Source organism: Pseudophryne corroboree, chromosome 5 (genome assembly GCF_028390025.1).
Source record: "Pseudophryne corroboree isolate aPseCor3 chromosome 5, aPseCor3.hap2, whole genome shotgun sequence".
Taxonomy (NCBI): domain Eukaryota; kingdom Metazoa; phylum Chordata; class Amphibia; order Anura; family Myobatrachidae; genus Pseudophryne; species Pseudophryne corroboree.
Window position 1 is genome coordinate 588629918 of NC_086448.1, and position 21160 is coordinate 588651077.

General features: G+C 45.3%; 1 protein-coding gene across 2 annotated transcripts in view; it reads right to left on the bottom strand.

Moving 5' to 3' along the window:
- Positions 1 to 602: 602 nt before the first annotated feature.
- Positions 603 to 21160, bottom strand: part of SOCS6 (suppressor of cytokine signaling 6) — an 86468-nt gene continuing 65910 nt past the window's right edge. For both annotated transcript variants that reach the window (XM_063923383.1, XM_063923384.1), the window contains exon 2: positions 603 to 3203. In XM_063923383.1, coding sequence (XP_063779453.1) covers positions 1475 to 3079 — 1605 coding nt within the window. In that variant the 5' untranslated portion in view covers positions 3080 to 3203 and the 3' untranslated portion in view covers positions 603 to 1474. The remainder of the gene's footprint in view (positions 3204 to 21160) is intronic.

The window sequence follows — 21160 nt, forward strand, 5'->3', positions numbered from 1 at the left end:
AAGCATCCCCAGCATCCTTTAGGACGTATGAGAAACTGTGTTTAGTGATTTTTGTTAGTCCTTCATTTACTTGTACATAACTTAGTTCTCCAAACTTTAAAGAATAATATGTCTGATGTGACTTCTATGTTTGGCCACATACATAATCATGCAAAAGAAAATAAGCTACATGATCAGATGATACAAACATGTTGTATTCTCTGCTAATATTTGTAGTACCCGTCTATTGTACTTCATAAAGTAGTTTGGAGTCTCTTATAGTACCCTTACATCCTAGACTAATTGTAAAGCGCAACGGGATATGCTGTACTATATAAGAAACTGTTTATAATAATAATAGACTGCCATAATTATATATGTATGTAAAGTATATTTGTTACATACGAGATTTGTCTATGTAGCTATCCATATGCCACGTAACTCTAATTTGTTTAGCAGTGCTCCTCATAGCCTTTCATAAGTGGGGGGGGAAAAATGCGTTTACTAGATTGTGAAGTATTTCCACTTTGTTAAAAAAAAAAAAAAAAGTTTCATTTTAGTTCCTTAAACAAGTTTACAGACAAAAACTTAGAAAAATAACCTTCTTTGAAAAACCACAAACACAAGTTTCCAAATTTTAATCTTAGGCTTACATTTGTTTTTTTTAAATAAAATAGATGAACAAACTATTTTAAGTAACTATATGAAAAGTGTGCTTACTTTAATGATATACATTAACAATAAAATACAAGCACTGTATGTATTTGTTTTGTTTTTGTTAGCCCTTTGTTACTTTCTACCTTAATGTGCCAAAATACATTTAAAATGGGCTGCAAATCTGTCATTTGCTACATTATAACAATACGTTTGGAGTCATTTAGAAATATAGGTACACATTTTCAATTTAAAAGGCCATAGCAATTACCTACATTTATACCTTTCATTAACCGATCAAGATATGTAGTAAAAAGTTGCTATGGGTTACAGCACTGAAAGTCTGCAACTACATTAGAAAATAGCTCATTGACTTAAAAATGGATGTTTAAAAAAAAAAAAAAAGTACCTCTTAAGGAATATATGCATTTTTTCTATAAAAATATAAGTAACCTTTAGAGTTTTTACTGTAAAAACAAACAGGTAACAAAAAAAATCAAATCTACAGGTTTAATTTAATGTCAGCGATGGTAAGGAACACAAAATGTGTGCTTTTAATGCATAATAGTCACAGTGGATAGCAGCTAAGAACATGAAAAAAAAAATGAGAATCTAGTATTTTCACATTGTGATATTGAATGTTGATAAAAGATGGTGATTTCACAAGTCAAATGTTTTATGGTTTTACTATTAAAACAAAAAATAATAATGCATTACACTCATTTATAAAAAAAAAAAAAATCAGTATGGCAGCAAAATATTCAGATAGCTATGAAAGATTGTAAACTGTATTTAAATCTCTTTTTGATCCCAAAGTGCAAATTGCAAAATACCCACAAGTTCAGTAGTGCTTTTCCTGTAAATAATCCTTCATTTTGTTTGGCAAAGGCAGTTTTTGAATCAGGTCTATTCTGGTGTACTGACGTATGACAAAACGACATAGGTACTGTAATGACCGCACCTGCATAAACCGGGACACTGGGTTTGTCAATCTAACTGGATAAGTGGCAGATCCTGGCACTCGAGACCTGGAGTAGCAAAATGCTCCATTTTCAGAATCTCTGATGGAATGTTCTATGAGGTCCACTATAGAGGTATGTCCTTCTACATCTGGTTGTTCGTAAAAGCTAAATCTACCATTTGAATGTTCAATTCTAGTGTGAAGTGTTTTGCTATGAGAACGAAAACTTAGGCTTAACAGATAACGATCATCAGAACTGTCTCGAACCAAAAAGGAGCCATCTGGTACATTAGCCAATTTTTCTTCTGCCTCCCAGCGCGTGATAGGTCCCCAGTACCAACCCTGTTTAGCAAGTTTTTTCAGCTCCTCAGTAAGACTGGTAACTACCATAGGACCATTGTTTTGTACAGAGTCATAAACTCGTCCAACACCAGGAGCACTATTGGGATCAAAATTCAAATGGCAACGCATATTTTCAGCCATATGTGCATCTGTGCTATTAAGTCCTGCAAAGTTCCTTTGGATTTGACTGTTCTGGACTGGAGGTAGTAATGGTGAAAGTGGGGGGACGTCAATGTGACTTACCATGGAGTTTTCAAACAGAACACCATTGGTACTATGCAACAGACCATTGACAGTCTGGTCCACAAAGATGTCCGGGGCCACTACTACATCCGGGGCCAACTGACTTTCCTCTTCATGAAAGCTATTACTTCCAATCTGGGAAGGTACAGCAGAAACTTCCATCGGGGATGAAGTGTCCAAACAGAAAGCACGTGATCCTTCCAAAGGATACATTCCCTCATCTAAAGGCACAGTATACTGAATATAGTCCTGAGGCATAAGACCTATAACTACAGGCACATGTTCATTAATATGTAGATGGAGATCACCATTATGAGATTCTGTACTTTTCAAAGCATTACTTTGTTCCTGAAAAACATTATCTGACTGCAACTCATGAAAGTCCTTTCGAACCCCATTAAGTGCAGGACTTGGGCTGGAGGAGTGGACCAAAGCTTTCACTTTCACTTCCATTTTTATGCACGTCTCTTCAGAATTTGTTGGTCTTAAGGGCCATGGAGTTGGACTGTAGTGGTGATTTCGAAGGGATGTTGATCTTAATGGTCTCTGAGATCTCACATCTTTAAAAGTAATAGGAGCAGAAGAAGAAGAAAATGTGTCCTCTTCTGCAGAATTAGCAGATGTGCTTCCCTTTCCTTTTTGTTTCTGCTTTGCTGAAAGGCGTCTTTTTAATGTTCCCATTAAGCTCTCACTTTTTGGCCTATTTTTGCAACCTTTCTCATCCTCACTGTTAATATCACATCCTGTCAAGTCTTTGCCATAGCAGCTGCCAAACAAAGAGTCATCTTTCACAAAGTTATTGGTCATTGAAGGCTGCTGTACCATTACAAAATCATTTTCCTCTTTGCTTTTGTTCAAGTTGAAAGACTTGCGAAATGTTTTCAGACTGATTTTCTTCATTATGGCTAGTGACCAAGTCCTATTGCTTTTGGACTGTTCCAATGGATTAGCCCTAGTACACTGCCATTAATCACTGCTTCACCTCCTTGTTTAAATGGCGACATTTAGCTTCTCTAATCATTACCTGTAAGCATAAGATAAAGAATGCCGTGTAAGAAAAACAGTTGAATGCAACAGATTTAATTTGATACATGTGCATAAGTTTTGGATAACATGCAATTACATTGGCAATGACCCACAGGAACCTCGAGAAATAATTTTACATTTGATCAGAGCAATGTCTGTGACAGCAAGTAGCAAGTTCCAAAAGCTGCTGCTAGCCCTGCCAGCTGACCTGACTTCTAACTTAAAAAAATATATATTTTATATTTAAAAATAAAAAAGAAATTTATAATAACAATAATATATAATATATATGTATATATATATGCAGAGAAAGGGGTGGTGTCTAAGGGAGCTAAACACATAGATATCATCCAGAATTTGACCACAAATCACTTTAAAATAATTTTTTTATATATTTATATAAAAGTATTCGACAATAACAGTGAATAAAAAATGGCTGACATGATCAAAATGCAGACATCAGATATGGACACCATATAATGCGGATAATTGGTAAGTCCAAAGTGGTTTTCTTAATTAGTACATATCCGATGTTCTTATATCCGAACCAGAAACCCGACGCGTTTCGTCCAACTGGACTTCATCAGGGGCTCAATATAAAAAAAAAGTCGGAAGAACATAAAAGAATAGATGACCAATTAGTGATCGTATTAGTCCCACATCAGTAAAACAGGATTTGCAATAACAGATGTAATAAAAAGTGCATCTGTTATTGCAAATCCTGTTTATATATTTATATTTTTAGGACCAGTTACATGAATGTCAGAGGCACTGCAACTTCATAAGTAAATACGGATATTCAGCTGTACCAACAGTTGGCCACACTGCTCCAACAGGTTGTTAAAGAACCTGTTAGCACTTTCTGTATACAAAATGTACTGCCACATACATGGTGCAAGAGAAGCCACCCAGGTACGCCCAATCATCTACGTTAGACTTTGCATCACCATAAGTTGAATATGCTCGGCTGTATGTACAGTGTAGGGGAAAAAAAAGCAATTAGCAATAGATACGTTTCTAAAAACCTGCACCAGGACCTTAAGGCTACTTTATAGGCAATGGGGGTCATTCCGAGTTGATCCCTCGCTAGCAGTTTTTAGCAGGCGTACAAACGCAAAACAAGAGTAACCCTGTAGTTACTCTTCGTGTGCGTTGAATTTAACGACGGTGGGGCGGCTTTTGACGTCACACACCCGCCCAGCCACGCCTGCGTTTTTTCTGCTACGCCTGCGTTTTTCTAAGCACTCCCTGAAAACGGTCAGATGACACCCAGAAACGCCCTCTGTCAATCTCCTTGCGGCCGCCTGTGCGATTGGAAGAGTCGCTAGAACCAGTGCAAAACCACAATGGACTTTGTACCCGTACGACGCACACGCGCATTGCGGAGCATACGCATGCGCAGATTAGCCGTTTCTTTCACTGATCGCTATGCAGCAAACGGTAGCTAGCGATCAACTCGGAATGACCCCCAATATGTACACCTGCTCACTAATGCAAAGATTTAATCAGCCAATGTGTGGTAACAACTCAAGTCATAAAAGCATGCAGACATGATCAAGAGGATCAGCGGGTTTCCAGACCTAAGAAATATTTAGTCTAAAACATAGGTTACATACAGTATATATAAAAAGAAGGGGTCATACACAGCTCAATGTTAAACCAAAATGGAAGAATAAGTTGACTCACAAAAACTAATCTATGCCCATGAAGCTCTCCAAAATTCATTTCTTCTATCACACACAAGTTGATAGATCTTTAAGATCAAAATACAGGAAAACCCTCAATGTCTTTAATATGGATCTCAATTATTCTAAACCTTGCTATTCCAAAAATCTTCAGCAACTTCTCTATCTATTTTTTGACAGTATACAATGAAGTCCTAAGTCATGGCAAGCTCTGTATGCCTCATTATCATATGTTCCCACCTCGGGTAGTCTGGATGGCATGCAGTGTTTTTGGATACTTTTCCACCACTCCAGCAGAATGTTTGTTTCCATTAACTTACTACAGCACTGGGGACTCCCGATATTCATTCTAGGTTCCCCTACAAAGCTAACCAGTCTTGAAAAAATGGTTGCTACACAATACCATTCACAACAGATATAAAAAATATATAAAAAACTTTTAAAATACTGTATACCAATTTGCAGCCTATTACAAGCAGCTCTATGACGGAGAAGGATTCCAATACTCTCCAATGGGATGTAGTTATGTGACTGGAGGTCGGGAGACTGCCGGTCACAATATCGACGCCGGGATCCCAAATGCTGAATAGCCCGCCGGTCAGCATGCCAATCAAAAGGGATTATTCATACTTGTGGGTGTAAACGACACCCACAGAGTGGGAATACAACCTGTGGCAAGTGCAGCGAGCCACTGAGCCCCACTGCGTGAGCACAGCGAGCCCGCAAGAAGCTACGTTGCGCTCTCTCCCCCCGCCAGCAATTTAACAACCGGTATCCCGGCGTCAGTATGGTGACCGGTGGTCACAAAAACCCAACACTCTCCAACCTACTGTGACAACCACAAATGCTTTCTTCTATCAATAGTTTTTTATTGAAATTTTTTGCATTGCAAACAGGGGGTACAAAAAGGAAGGGAGGGGGGAAGTAGGTACATACGCATATGAGAAAACGCTTTAACAGACATATGCAGACAATTCAAAATCGATCACACCAATACATTGTAAGGCAAACAAAAAAATAATTAATGGAGGTGGTAGGGCGGCAATGAGCTTGAAGTAAATATAACACAAATACAAATACAAATAAAAATAGTGGGTCCTTGCTGTTTTAGGGGGGGGGGGGATGGGGCCACATCAGCCGATGTGCTGGGGGGTGATTGTACAGGGGTTCGGGGAGGTAGTATCAATGCAGCGCCCTCACCCTCCGTGGTAAATAGATGCCAAGGCATCCAGCGCACAAATGGAGATTTAGCAGTGAAGGAGTATGGGATGTGTTCAGTCTCCATCAAGAAATGCAGCTGTATTTTGTGTATTACCTTCATCACTGGGGGCGGTGTGGGTTGTTTCCAGTTTTGGGCTAAAGCCGCACGTGCGGCGAGGCAGATGTGGCCTAGGACATAGTGTAGATGTACCCCCATGCTTCGCGGGTATATATTCAATAGAGCTATAAGCGGGGAGGGGGAGAGGTCGAGGTTCAGGACTTTGTTGATAAGGCCGAATATCTCTGTCCAGTACCCTTGGATATGGGGGCAAGACCAAAAAATATGGAAGAGGTGGCCAACCTCTCCGCATAGGCGCCAACAAAACTTCGAACATGCCGGCCAGATCGTATGTAGCCTTTCCGGTGTGAGGTACAGTCTATGGAGTAGCTTAACGTGCATTTCGGAGTGATTCAGGCATTTAGACATAGTGAAGGATGACCTAAAAATGTGTTGCCACTGAGAATCTTGGAGAACACATCCCACATCCGCCTCCCACCTGACTTGGGCTCTAGATTTAGAAACAGGGAGTAGTGAGAGTAATGTTTTATACCAGAAGGAAATCTCCCCTCTGGAAGTAGCGTTAGAAAATCGGCCTGTGACTTGCAGGATATCATGTGATGGTAGGGAGGGGGAGAGGTGGAGGCTAGTCCACCAGTGCTGTATTTGATAATATCGAAGCCTCTCAGTGTCTGGTAGAGAGAAGCGTCTCTGGATATCAGCAAAGGAGGCGAATACGGACCCATTAAACAAGTCCCCCAGGACCTCTATCCCTCTGGACCTCCAGCCCGCCAGGCCAAGATTAGGGACTAGAGCGGCTACCGTTCGTAGTGAAATCAGAGAGAGATTATGATAGGAAGGGGATATGACCGCAGTCAGTTTGTCCCAAATCTGGAGTGTGGCACGGGTAGAGGGGAGGATATTTAAGCACTGTGGGCGTAGGGGCCTAGGGATTCAAAAAAGATCCTTCAAGGGAAAACGGGGGCAGGCTACCTCCTCCAGACACGTCCACTCCGGACATACATCTTTGTAAAATTCTTTAATCTGGGCAAGAAGGGAGGCCTCTTGGTACAGTGATAAATTGGGCATATCTAGGCCACCGGCTCTCCTTGGTAGAGACATCCTTGCGCGAGCAAGTTTAGGCGGGCGAGAAGACCATATATAGTTAGTGAGGATTGTAGTGGCCTTATCTAGGTACTTTTTAGGGAAGATAAAAGGGATAGTTCGGAACAAAAACATTAACTTAGGGAGCAGCGACATTTTAAAGGCGGCCAGACGGCCCAACCAAGAAACTTCATAGTTGAGCCATGATTTGGTGAACATCTGGAGGGAGGACAGCAGAGGAGGGAGATTGACATCAAATACAGAGGAGGTAGATGGGGGAATCAGAATACCCAGGTATCGTATCGAGGATGTTTTCCAGTTATACGGATACTTAGTGCGTAATAGGGGCAAGGAGTTAGAGAGGTTAATGGGCAGAGCATCCGTCTTAGAGGCATTTAGTTTATAATACGATGCTGCAGAGTAGCTATCCAAAACAGTATGCAGATGGGGTAGAGTTGTGGCTGGGTCTGTTACGAATAGGAGAACATCGTCTGCGAACAGACATAGTTTATGTGATGTGGTGCCTAATCGCAGTCCAGGGAACTGTGGGTCTGCTCGTAGTCTAGCTGCCAGTGGTTCAATGGCTAGCACGAATATGAGAGGGGAGAGGGGGCAGCCTTGGCGGGTGCCATTGTAGATTGGAAAAGGGTGGGATAAAAAACCATTACTGAATACCCGGGCCGTCGGGGAGCTATACAGGGCTAGTATCGAGGAGAGAATGCGATCGCGCAGGCCGAATTTGGCTAGGACTTCTCGCATATAAGACCAGTTTAAACGATCAAAGGCCTTCTCTGCATCCAAAGATAGCAGAAGGAGACCTTGCTCGGAGTTTAGGGAATCAAGAAGATTAAAGACCCGGCGTGTATTATCGGACGCCTGTCTTCCCGGGATAAAACCAACTTGGTCCGGATATATCAGGGAGGGAAGGAGGGTGTTCAGCCGAGAGGCTATTAATTTAGCGTATATTTTAATATCCCCATTCAGTAACGCAATGGGACGATAATTTTGGCAAGAGGTCACATCTTTGCCCGGTTTAGGGATCGTGACAATACGTGCCTCGAGCATCTCCTGAGGGAGGGTGCCCTGCGAGGTAATATCAGTGTAAACCGCCACTAAATAGGGAGCTAGAAGGTCCTGGAACGAAACATAAAAGTCATTGATAAAGCCATCTGGGCCGGGTGCCTTACCCTGAGGGAGGGACTTGATCACTTGGAGGGTTTCTGATAAGGACCATGGGGCATTCAGTAATGCTAATTGATCATCTGAAATTTTTGGGAGGGTTAAATCCGCTAAGAAGGAGTTGATAGAGGAAGGGGTAGGTTGTGGGGTGTCAGGATCTGCCGATAGGTTATAGAGATGGGAGTAGAAGTTAGCAAACTGATTCGCTATCTCCCTTGGGTTAGAAATTTTGGTGCCTGTGGGGGATATAATGAGCTTGATTCTATTCCTAGCTTGCTGAGCCCTAAGCTTCCGGGCAAGCATTTTCCCCGGCCTGTTCCCCGCTAGATAAAACTTCTGACGTATCCTATTTAGTGAAGCCTGGGTGCGCGCCATTAGCATTGTCTGAAGTTGGGACCTAATATCTACTAACTGCTTCTGTAAAGATTTCGTAGGTCTAGATTGGTTTTCGTCCTCTAAGTCCTTTAGTTTGAGTTCCAAATCGGTCTGGCGTTGTAAATTAAGTTTCTTGAGCTGTGCTCCCGCCTGAATCGCCGCTCCCCGGATGACAGCTTTAAGTGCGCACCAGAAGTTCAGGGTGGACGTGTCTGAAGGAGAATTAAGCTCCAAATAGGATGATATACTATCAGCTATGATTTTTTTTGAAACTGGGTTGGACAACAAATGGGGAGAGAGTCTCCAAGGACGGGGGGGGGGGCAGTGTTGGCTGGCTAGACTCCATTTAAGAATCAGCGGAGCGTGGTCTGACCAAGTTATAGGGAGAATATCTAAAGATCTGGCGAACTGGAGAGTCCATTTGTCCGAAAATATAAAATCAATACGGGAGTAAGAGTTGTGGACAGGGGAATAATAAGTGTACTCCCGTCCTGTGGGGTTTTGCCCTCGCCAAATGTCATAAAGATCAAATTCAGCCAAGAGGTTACGAAAGGCTAAGGAAGGGGCGTTGGGGGGGGGCTGAAGTGGCGGGGGAGGTCCTGGGAGACCTGTCCAGCTTAGGGTCAAGGACTAAATTAAAATCCCCCATGAGCAAAAGGGAGCCCTTACGAATCTTATGGATAGTTACACATAACTTTCGGATAAAGGCAACTTGGTGTGAGTTCGGGGCATATGCAGAGACCAGAGTTACCAGTTTTTCATTTAAAAGGCCGCTCAGTATAAGATACCGGCCGTTTTTATCCGCTATCTGAGAGTGTAGAGTGAAGGAGATGGGAGTCTCTAAATAATATGGCCACACCGTTCCTCTTAAAAGGGCCATTGGCGAAATAACCTAGAGGGAATTTGCGATCCTTGAAAATAGGGGGTGCAATAGATGAAAAGTGTGTTTCCTGCAGGGCAACAATATCAGCTTTATTCTTAGTAAAATAACCCAGAGCCAGTCTACGCTTATTGGGGGAATTCAGCCCCTTAACATTCATGGATAATACCCGAACCATCGGAGCAAGCTAATGTACGTTGTGAGAGGTGAAGGGTCTTGACGCCTACCCAAGTAGAATTGTTTCGAGCAGCGAGTACCTACATCATAAAACTGGGGGTGGGTGGGGGGAGGGGGGGTACAGGGAGGTGGGGGGGAAGGAAAAAACCAAAACGGCCCAGTATATCGGGTCGGCATAACCACTGCAAGGGAGGTAAAAAAGTGCAGTAGTATATTACCAGGGGGGAACATGTGGCCTAGCGCCACCACCCATGTAACTGAACAGAGAAAAAAAAAAAAAAAAAAAAAGAACAAGAATAAGCAGAAGTAAATATGCTTACCAACAGTACACATGAGAGCACATGGAAAATTATATATAATAGAAAAAAAAAAACAGATATACATAAACTCAGATATAAAATGAGAGGCTGGTACACCATTATCACGACATCACATAGGACAACTCACGTGACCTTATCATGAACAATGGCGCAGTCAATTCTGTAGTAACGGTATCATAAACAGTTCAACTTGAGAACCGAAGCTGGATATATCCACGTCATGCGGTGACCCATTCTGAGCGGATGGTGGGTTGTTTCTTGGATCCAGGGGGTAGTGTAACAGAGATATCCCACTCCGCCAATAATTTGACTCCCGTCTCCAATGAAGTCACTGTGTAAGACTTGTTTTCATGCGAGATGACAAGCTTCACTGGAAAGCCCCATCTGTACGTGATGTCTTGGTCGCGAAGTGCTAAAGTGACGGGGAGGAATGCTCGTCGTTTGGCCAGGGTTAGGGCGGAGAAGTCCGGGAACAGTTGTAAACCGCCGAGGGCATTCGGATCGGAGTCGCCCGCCTCTCTGGCTGCTTTCAAGATGCGTTCCTTGATTGTGAAAAAATGCACCCTCAGGAGTGTATCTCTCGGGAGCGAGGGGGCAACTGAGCGTGGTTTAGGCAGTCTATGGATCCGGTCAATAAGCAGCTCTGTAGCATCAGCTCTGGGTAGCAGCTTCTGGAACAGGACAGTAGCGTAATTTTCCAACTCGGAGTTCTGCACGGAGTCGGGGATGCCTCGGATCTTAATATTATTCCGCCGGGATCTGTCCTCTATATCTGCAATCTTGAGTTTAAACGCCTCAAGGTCACTTTGCTGCTGGTCGTGCGCCGTTATGAGGTCATTATGAGACGAGACCAATTCCTCTACTTTCCTCTCTAGATGGTCCGTACGGTCTCCTATAGCGTGCAGCTCCGTCTTAACCTCCCGAAGGGCTGCGGTGAGGTCTTGCGTCAACTCAGATTTGAATGTTGAGAGGGCCTGGTACAGGGTTTTAACTGTGAGAGGTGCATCAGAATCAGGGTCAAACCCCGGCGGGGAGGTAGGGCTGCTGGGGGTAGCTTGCGGAGAGGCGGCAGCCGGGGACTTCCGTAGAGAAGAGGCAGCAGATGACGACTTCTGAGGCGGGAAAGATACTCTCGGGGGCAGCACCCCTTTGACCTTTTTAGAAGGCATTCCAGTGGAGTGAAGTTCCGCAGACGGGATGCAGATAATAATGAAGAAGCTCAGGATCTCGCAGAATATAACGAAGATTTAGGTAAGCATAAAAGACACGGGTGGTGGCGGGCAGGTGATCTGCGCTACATCAGAAGACCGATATCACACATGGCGAAGCAGAGGGTAATCTCCATCTTGCGGGGCCCAGATGGAAGGTGAGAGGTTCCCAGCCGGGAGAGGGGGTTGGGGAGCCAGGCACACACCTCTGGTCCAGCGGGTCTGTTAAATAAATGCTGTGGGATAGAGGTGGATAGACGTGATACCCTTCTCCCCAGGTACCTCTCTGTCGCAGGGTCCAGGAACTTCAGTGTTGTCTGCAGCTTGCAGCAGCTTCACTTGTAAAATCCAAGATGGCCGCCGCAGCTCTCTCAGCTTGTGTGAATCTCACACTCTTCCTCCACTTTCAGGGGTCCCCACAGCTTATAGCCCACAAGGTAGCCTCCCTAGAGGTCAGGGGGGTAATCTGAGAGGATCCAGAGGCTCCGGGGGGGTCCGCGACTGTTTCCGGCGCCGCGGCTCCGCCGTGGAGCTCAAAACGCGGGCGCCGGGAGTACGCGAGTCCCCGGCTTCTGGCTAGTCCTAGGCCGCAACCTGCGGGAGCCGTAAAAACAGCTCCCCGGCTCCGCGGCGGACACTGCCAGGTATAGGAGGGTGCAGGTGGACTGGGGAGCCTCCGGAGGTGGGTTGGGATGGCCCAGGGGGATCTTTTAATGGTGTTTCAAAGGCCAGGAGAGAGGAGTGCAGCAGAAGCACGTCTTCTCTCTTCTCCTGCTAGGCCACGCCCCCCCACAAATGCTTTCTTAAAAACCTGAATCTTCCCAAATTGCTCCTTGTGGCAGCGCTTTTCTCTCTCTGGTCAGAGGAAGAGTTTAAACGGGACATTAAGTATTTGTAGAAAGATAAATCTCCATACTATGCTGCCTTTCAGGCTTAACAGTCACCCATGGTGTCTAATTTATTTAACAATTCTACAAGACAACTTCTAAAGAGGACAAGTGTAGGTGCTGCCCATAGCAGCCAATAAGAATCCAGGTATCATTTTATTGAGATCACTACATAAATGATCTTATTGGTTGCTATAAGCAAGTTTACCACCTGTCCTATTCAGAAGGTATGATCACCCCCCCCCCCCCCCCCCCAAATCACTTTACCAAAGAAATGCTAATGACTCAAAATACTAGAATCTTCAAGCCAGATGAAGAGCCCTCACAATTATCATCCCCACACATTGTTCAACTCGGACATAAAGATATTTTCCCAGCCCTCGTCAATAAGATAAACGTGACTTTACCCAGTTATTTATTCAAGACCAAGCGGTATCTGTGTTGAGCAACCAAGCCTCTGATTATACCAGAAGGGTGCTCAACTTTACTCATTATGCTGTCTGTTCTGTCCCCTTGATACTGCTTTAACTGGATGCAGAGAAAAGTTTGACAGACTTCACTGGGACTACATTACTGCAGTACTTACTAACATAAGCAATACGGATGGTGTAATGGTTAGCATTACTGGCTCGCAGCACTGAGATCATGGATTTGATTTCCACCATTTACTGTGTAGAGTATGTATTTTCCCCCCGTGCTTGTATGGGGTTTCCTCCATGTAGTCCGGTTTCCTCCCACAATCCAAAAATACTGTACACTGGTAGGTTAATTAGCTTCCACCAAAAATGAACCCTAGGGTGTAAGTGTGTGTATAAACATGGGCAGACTAGATGGGCCAAGTGGTTCTTATCTACTGTCAAATTCTTTGTTTCTAACTTTGGATTTAAGAACATCTTCTTGTGGGCAAATCTTACACTGTATAATAGCCCCTTTTACAATAATTTTAGCAATGGGTTCTTGTTTTCTAGGTTCTCCATCAGCACTAGACTGGGATGCCCACTGAAATATTGCAATTTCTAGAAACATGAGTTTTTAAAAAAAACAACAAAAATGCACGTTTGCAATCGCCGTGTAATAGTATTCGAGAACATATAAATTCTCAACAACCATTATCATAGTGGGAATATATGACATCCTGATGTTGCCCATTTAAAACCTAGAACTCTCCAGATGTAATAGGCTCTGAGTTATAAACTTGCACAGAATTCGCAGAATAAACTTGTGAAATAATAGATGGTCAGTTTAATGCGCAAGTTTACTGTAAATCAGCATCAAAGGCTGTTTGTGTGCTGTAAATTCTGTGCATGCAGTGCAGGAGTTATTACAGCCAACATATGCTATACACAGTATCACAATCATGGACCTAAATAAGCCTTCAATAGTTATTTAGAAAAAGGCTGACTTTTGAGTTGTACACTTTCAGAAAATTAAACGTTAATCCAGTCCAGCAACTATACTCTGTTAAATTTGCAATCGTGAGTCAAGTACATAAAAGTTTCTACCCCAGTGGATCTATGTTCCCCACAAACGTGTACTATGGTTCATTATGTCACATAGCCTAAAAGTGTGTTTGATTGATAATTGTGGGATAATTGTGACACTGAAAAGGGAAGAGTTTAGGAAAAAAAGAAAAGGGCACAGAGTAGGATGGAGTAAAGAGGTAAGAAAGTAAGAACAGTGTTGTCTTGCTGTGAGAGAACAAAGTGAAGTCGATAGCCATGCAGACATGGTGAAATATTATTATTATTACTAGTTACTTATATAGCGCACACATATTCTGCAGCACTTTACAGTGAATATTTGCCCATTCACATCAGTCCCTGCCCCAGTGGAGCTTACAATCTATATTCCCAAAAGACAAAAAAAACAGTGGGTGTACTGGACACCCAAAACCCCAGGTGCAAGATTCTGAAATTAATTATTTCACTTGTGTTAAGTAATCACTAGCTGCACCAACTGAGGCTTTGCTAAAGCCTAGAAACAAACTGGAATACAATCGGAGGTGACGGTGCGCTTCAGTGACTCTAAACACAGTGATAATTTAATGGGTGTTTGCTTTTTCTAAAAAACCAAGTGACTTGTTATAAAAATAAGATTTTACTCACCGGTAAATCTATTTCTCGTAGTCCGTAGTGGATGCTGGGGACTCCGTAAGGACCATGGGGAATAGACGGCTCCGCAGGAGACTGGGCACATCTAAAGAAAGCTTTAGGACCATCTGGTGTGCACTGGCTCCTCCCCCTATGACCCTCCTCCAAGCCTCAGTTAGGACACTGTGCCCGGAAGAGCTGACACAATAAGGAAGGATTTTGAATCCCGGGTAAGACTCATACCAGCCACACCAATCACACCATATAACTCATGATAGGAACCCCGGTTAACAGTATGATAACAATGGAACCTCTGAATAGATGGTTCGCAATAACAACCCGATTTGTGTAACAATAACTATTTACAAGTATTGCAGACAATCCGCACTTGGGATGGGCGCCCAGCATCCACTACGGACTACGAGAAATAGATTTACCGGTGAGTAAAATCTTATTTTCTCTGACGTCCTAGTGGATGCTGGGGACTCCGTAAGGACCATGGGGATTATACCAAAGCTCCCAAACGGGCGGGAGAGTGCGGATGACTCTGCAGCACCGAATGAGAGAACTCCTGGTCCTCCTCAGCCAGGGTATCAAATTTATAAAATTTTGCAAACGTGTTTGCCCCTGACCAAGTAGCAGCTCGGCCAAGTCGTAAAGCCGAGACCCTCGGGCAGCCGCCCAAGATGAGCCCACCTTCCTTGTGAAATGGGCTTCTAGAGATTTAGGCTGCGGTAGTCCCACCGCAGAATGCGCAAGCTGAATAGTGCTACAAATCCAGCGCGCTATAGTCTGCTTAGAAGCAGGAGCACCCAGCTTGTTGGGTGCATCTAGGATAAACAGCGAGTCAGTTTTCCTGACTCCAGCCGTCCTGGAAACATAATTTTTCAGGGCCCTGACTACGTCCAGTAACTTGGAATCCTCCAGGTCCCTAGTAGCCGCAGGCACCAATAATAGGTTGGTACAAGTGAAAACCTAAAACCACCTTCGGGAGAAAGTGAGGACGAGTCCTCAACTCTGCCCTATCCCTATGGAAAGTCAGGTAAGGGCTTTTTTATGACAAAGCCGCCAATTCTGACACATGCCTGGCCGAAGCCAGAGCCAACACATGACCACTTTTCATGTGAGATATTTCAAATCTACGGTTTTAAGTGGCTCAAACCAATGTGATTCCAGGAACTCCAAAACCACATTGAGATCCCAAGGTGCCACTGGGGCACAAAGAAGGGGCTGAATATGCAGCACTCCCTTACAACGTCTGAACTTCAGGCTGACATCCTTCCTGGCTTTGATCAGGATAAGAATGACTACCTCCGGAATGCCTTTTTCACTCAGGATCCGGTGTTCAACCGCCATGCCGTCAACGCAGCCGCGGTAAGTCTTTGAACAGACAGGGCCCCTGCTGCAGCAGATCCTGTCTGAGTGGCAGAGGCCATGGGTCCTCTGAGATCATCTCTTGAAGTTCCGGGTACCAAGCCCTTCTTGGCCAATCCGAAACAATGAGTATAGTTCTTACTCCTCTTTTTCTTATTATCCTCAGTACCTTGGGTATGAGAGGGAGAGGAGGGAACACATAAACCGACTGGTACACCCGCGGTGTCACTAGAGCGTCCACAGCGATCGCCTGAGGTTCCCTTGACCTGGCGCAATAACTTTTTTATTGAGGCGGGACGCCATCATGTCCACCTGTGGTCTTTCCCAACGGTTTACTAGCATTTGGAAGACTTCTGGATGAAGTCCCTATTCTCCCGGGTGGAGTCTGCTGCGGAAGTCTGCTTCCCAGTTGTCCACTCCCGGAATGAACACTGCTGCCAGTGCTACCACATGATTTTCAGCCCAACGGGGAATCCTTGTGGCTTCTGCCATTGCCCTCCTGCTTCTTGTGCCGCCCTGCCTGTTTACATGGGCGAGCGCCATGATGTTGTCTGATTGGAACCGTACGGCTAGTGAAGCAGGAGCCTTGTTTTGCTTAGGGCCTTGTAAATGGCTCCTATCTCCAGAAAATTTATGTTAAGTGAAAACTCCTGTTTGGACCATAGTCCTTGGAATTTTATTCCCTGTGTGACTGCACCCCAGCCCCGAAGGCTGGCATCCGTGGTCACCAGGACCCCCTCTAGTAGATGAGCCCTCTGCAGCCACCACCGCAGCGACACCCTGGTTCTTGCCGACAGGGTTATCCGCTGCTGTATCTGGAGATGGGACCCGGACTATTTGTCCAACAGGTCCCACTGGAAAATCCTTGCGTGGAACTTTCCGAATGGAATTGCTTCGTACGAAGCTACCATTTTTTCCCAGGACTCGTGTGCATTGATGTACCGACACCTGTCCCGGTCTTAGTAGGTTTCTGACTAGAGATGACAACTCCTCGGCTTTTTCCATTGGAAGAAACACTTTTTTCTGGTCTGTTTCCAGAATCATTCCCAGGAACAGAAGACGTGTCGTCGGGACCAGCTGTGACTTTGGAATTGAGAATCCAGTCCTGCTGTTGCAGCACTTCCCGAGAAAGTGCTACCCCCTTTACCAACTGTTCCTTGGACCTCGCCTTTATCAGGAGATCGTCCAAGTACGGGATAATTAAAACCCCCTTCTTGCGAAGGAATATCATAATTTCGGTCATTACCCTGGTAAAGACCCTCGGTGCCGTGGATAATCCAAACGGCAGCGTCTGGAACTGATAGAGACAGTCCTGTACCACAACCTTGAGGTACTCCTGTTGAGGAGGGTAAATGGGGACATGCAGGTAAGTATCCTTGATGTCCAGAGAGACCCTGTAATCCCCCTCGTCCAGGTTCGCAATAATCGCCCTGAGCGATTCCATCTTGCACTTGAATCTTTTGTTATATGTGTTCAAGGATTTTTTATATTTAAGATGGGTCTCACCGAACCGTCCGGTTTCGGTACCACAAACATTGTGGAAAAGTAACCCTTTTCCTGTTGAAGGAGGGGTACCTTGATAATCACTTGCTGTGAATACAGTTTTTTGGATTGTCACCAACACTGCCTCCCTGGTAGAGGGAGTTGCCGGTAAGGCAGATTTTAGGAAACGGCGGGGGGGAGACGTCTCGAATTCCAGCCTGTACCTCTGAGATACTGTTTGAAGAACCCAGGGATCCACCTGTGAGAGAGCCCACTGTGCGCTGAAATTTCTGAGACGGGCCCCCACCGTACCCGGGTCCGCCTGAGCAGCCCCAGCGTCATGCTGTGGACTTACCGGATGCAGGGGAGGACTTCTGCTCCCGGGAACTAGCTGTGTGCTGCAGCTTTTTCCCTCTACCTTTTCCTCTTGGTAGAAAAGATGAGCCTCTAGCTCTCTACTTTTCTGGGGCCGAAGGGACTGTACCTGATAATACAGTGCTTACTTTTGCTGTGGGGTAGCTTGTGGCAAAAGTTTTGATTTCCCAGCCGTAGCTGTGGAAACGAGGTCTGAAGAGACCATCCCCAAACAGTTCCACCCCCTTCTAGGGCAAACTTCCATGTGCCGTTTTAAATCGGCATCGCCCGACCATTGCCGAGTCCATAACCCCCGTCTGGCGGCAATGGTCTTACATAGCGCTTATTAGTGATGCCAGTCGGCAAATATCCCTCTGTGCATCACGCATGTATAAAGACAGCGTCTTTTATATGCTCTATTTTCAGCAAAATATTGTCCCTAACTATAGTATAAATATTATCCGACAGGGAATCTGACCACGCAGCTGCCGCACTGCACATCCATGCCGAGGCAATAGCAGGTCTCAATATAATGCCCGTGTGTGTGTATATAGCTTTAAGGGTAGTTTTCTGCTTTCTATCAGCAGGTCCATCAGGGCGGCCGTATCCGTGATGGTAGTGCCACCTTTTTTAATAAGCGTGTAACCGCTTTTTCTACCCTAGGGGTTATTTCCCAACGTGACCTATCCTCTGGCGGAAAAGGGTACGCTGCTTTAGAAATTATCAATTTCTTATCGGGGGAAGTCCACGCTTCCTCACACACCTCATATCAATTCCTCAGATGCAGGAAAAATAAGATTTTACTTACCGATAAATCTATTTCTCGTAGTCCGTAGTGGATGCTGGGACTCCGTAAGGACCATGGGGAATAGCGGCTCCGCAGGAGACAGGGCACAAGAATAAAAGCTTTAGGATCAGGTGGTGTGCACTGGCTCCTCCCCCTATGACCCTCCTCCAAGCCTCAGTTAGGATACTGTGCCCGGACGAGCGTACATAATAAGGAAGGATATTGAATCCCGGGTAAGACTCATACCAGCCACACCAATCACACCGTACAACTTGTGATCTGAACCCAGTTAACAGTATGATAAAACGAAAAGGAGCCTCTGAAAAGATGGCTCACAGCAATAATAACCCGAATTTTTGTAACAATAACTATATACAAGTATTGCAGACAATCCGCACTTGGGATGGGCGCCCAGCATCCACTACGGACTACGAGAAATAGATTTATCGGTAAGTAAATTCTTATTTTCTCTGACGTCCTAGTGGATGCTGGGACTCCGTAAGGACCATGGGGATTATACCAAAGCTCCCAAACGGGCGGGAGAGTGCGGATGACTCTGCATCACCGAATGAGAGAACTCCAGGTCCTCCTCAGCCAGGGTATCAAATTTGTAGAATTTTGCAAACGTGTTTGCCCCTGACCAAGTAGCTGCTCGGCAAAGTTGTAAAGCCGAGACCCCTCGGGCAGCCGCCCAAGATGAGCCCACTTTCCTTGTGGAATGGGCTTTTACCGATTTTGGCTGTGGCAGGCCTGCCACAGAATGTGCAAGCTGAATTGTACTACAAATCCAACGAGCAATCGTCTGCTTAGAAGCAGGAGCACCCAGCTTGTTGGGTGCATACAGGATAAACAGCGAGTCAGATTTTCTGACTCCAGCCGTCCTGGAAACATATATTTTCAGGGCCCTGACAACGTCAAGCAACTTGGAGTCCTCCAAGTCCCTAGTAGCCGCAGGTACCACAATAGGTTGGTTCATGTGAAATGCAGAAACCACCTTAGGTAGAAATTGAGGACGAGTCCTCAATTCTGCCCGGTCAGAGTGAAAAATTAAGTAAGGGATTTTATATGATAAAGCCGCCAATTCTGACACACGCCTGGCTGAAGCCAGGGCTAACAGCATCGTCACCTTCCATGTGAGATATTTGAAGTCCACAGTGGTGAGTGGTTCAAACCAATGTGACTTTAGAAAACTCAACACAACATTGAGATCCCAAGGTGCCACTGGAGGCACAAAAGGAGGCTGTATATGCAGTACCCCTTTTACAAATGTCTGAACTTCAGGCACCGAAGCCAGTTCTTTCTGGAAGAAAATCGACAGGGCCGAAATTTGAACCTTAATGGACCCTAATTTTAGGCCCATAGATAGTCCTGTTTGCAGGAAATGGAGGAAACGACCCAGTTGAAATTCCTCTGTAGGGGCCTTCTTGGCCTCACACCACGCAACATATTTTCGCCAAATGCGGTGATAATGTTTTGCGGTTACGTCCTTCCTGGCCTTGACCAGGGTAGGGATGACTTCATCTGGAATGCCTTTTTTCCCTCAGGATCCGGCGTTCAACCGCCATGCCGTCAAACGCAGCCGCGGTAAGTCTTGGAACAGACAAGGCCCCTGCTGGAGCAGGTCCTCTCTCAGAGGTAGAGGCCACGGTTCGTCCGTGAGCATCTCTTGAAGTTCCGGGTACCAAGTCCTTCTTGGCCAATCCGGAACCACGAGTATAGTTCTTACTCCTCTCCTTCTTATGATTCTCAGTACTTTTGGTATGAGAGGCAGAGGAGGGAACACATACACTGACTGGTACACCCACGGCGTTACCAGGGCGTCCACCGCTATTGCCTGAGGGTCCCTTGACCTGGCGCAATATCTGTCTAGATTTTTGTTTAGACGGGACGCCATCATGTCCACCTTTGGTTCTTCCCAACGGTTTACTATCAGGTGGAAGACTTCTGGGTGAAGTCCCCACTCTCCCGGGTGGAGGTCGTGTCTGCTGAGGAAGTCTGCTTCCCAGTTGTCCACTCCCGGAATGAACACTGCTGACAGTGCTATCACATGATTTTCCGCCCAGCGAAAATCCTTGCAGCTTCTGCCATTGCCCTCCTGCTTCTCGTGCCGCCCTGTCTGTTTAAGTGGGCGACTGACGTGATGTTGTCCGATTGGATCAATACCGCCTGACCCTGAAGCAGGGGTTTCGCTTGACTTAGGGCATTGTAAATGGCCCTTAGTTCCAGAATGTTTATATGAAGAGATGCTTCCATGCTTGACCACAAGCCCTGGAAATTTCTTCCCTGTGTGACTGCTCCCCAGCCTCTCAGGCTTGCATCCGTGGTCACCAGGATCCAATCCTGAATGCCAAATCTGCGGCCCTCTAGTAGATGAGCACTCTGCAGCCACCACAGAAGAGACACCCTTGTCCTTGGCGACAGGGTTATCCGCTGATGCATCTGAAGATGCGATCCGGACCATTTGTCCAGTAGATCCCACTGAAACTTTCTTGCATGGAATCTTCCGAATGGAATCGCTTCGTAAGAAGCCACCATTTTTCCCAGGACCCTCGTGCACTGATGCACTGACACCTGGCCTGGTTTTAGGAGGTTCCTGACTAGCTCGGATAACTCCCTGGCCTTCTCCTCCGGGAGAAACACCTTTTTCTGGACTGTGTCCAGAATCATTCCTAGGAACAGTAGACGTGTCGTTGGAATCAGCTGCGATTTTGGAATATTTAGGATCCACCCGTGCTGACGTAACACTACCTGAGATAGTGCTACTCCGACTTCTAACTGTTCCCTGGACCTTGCCC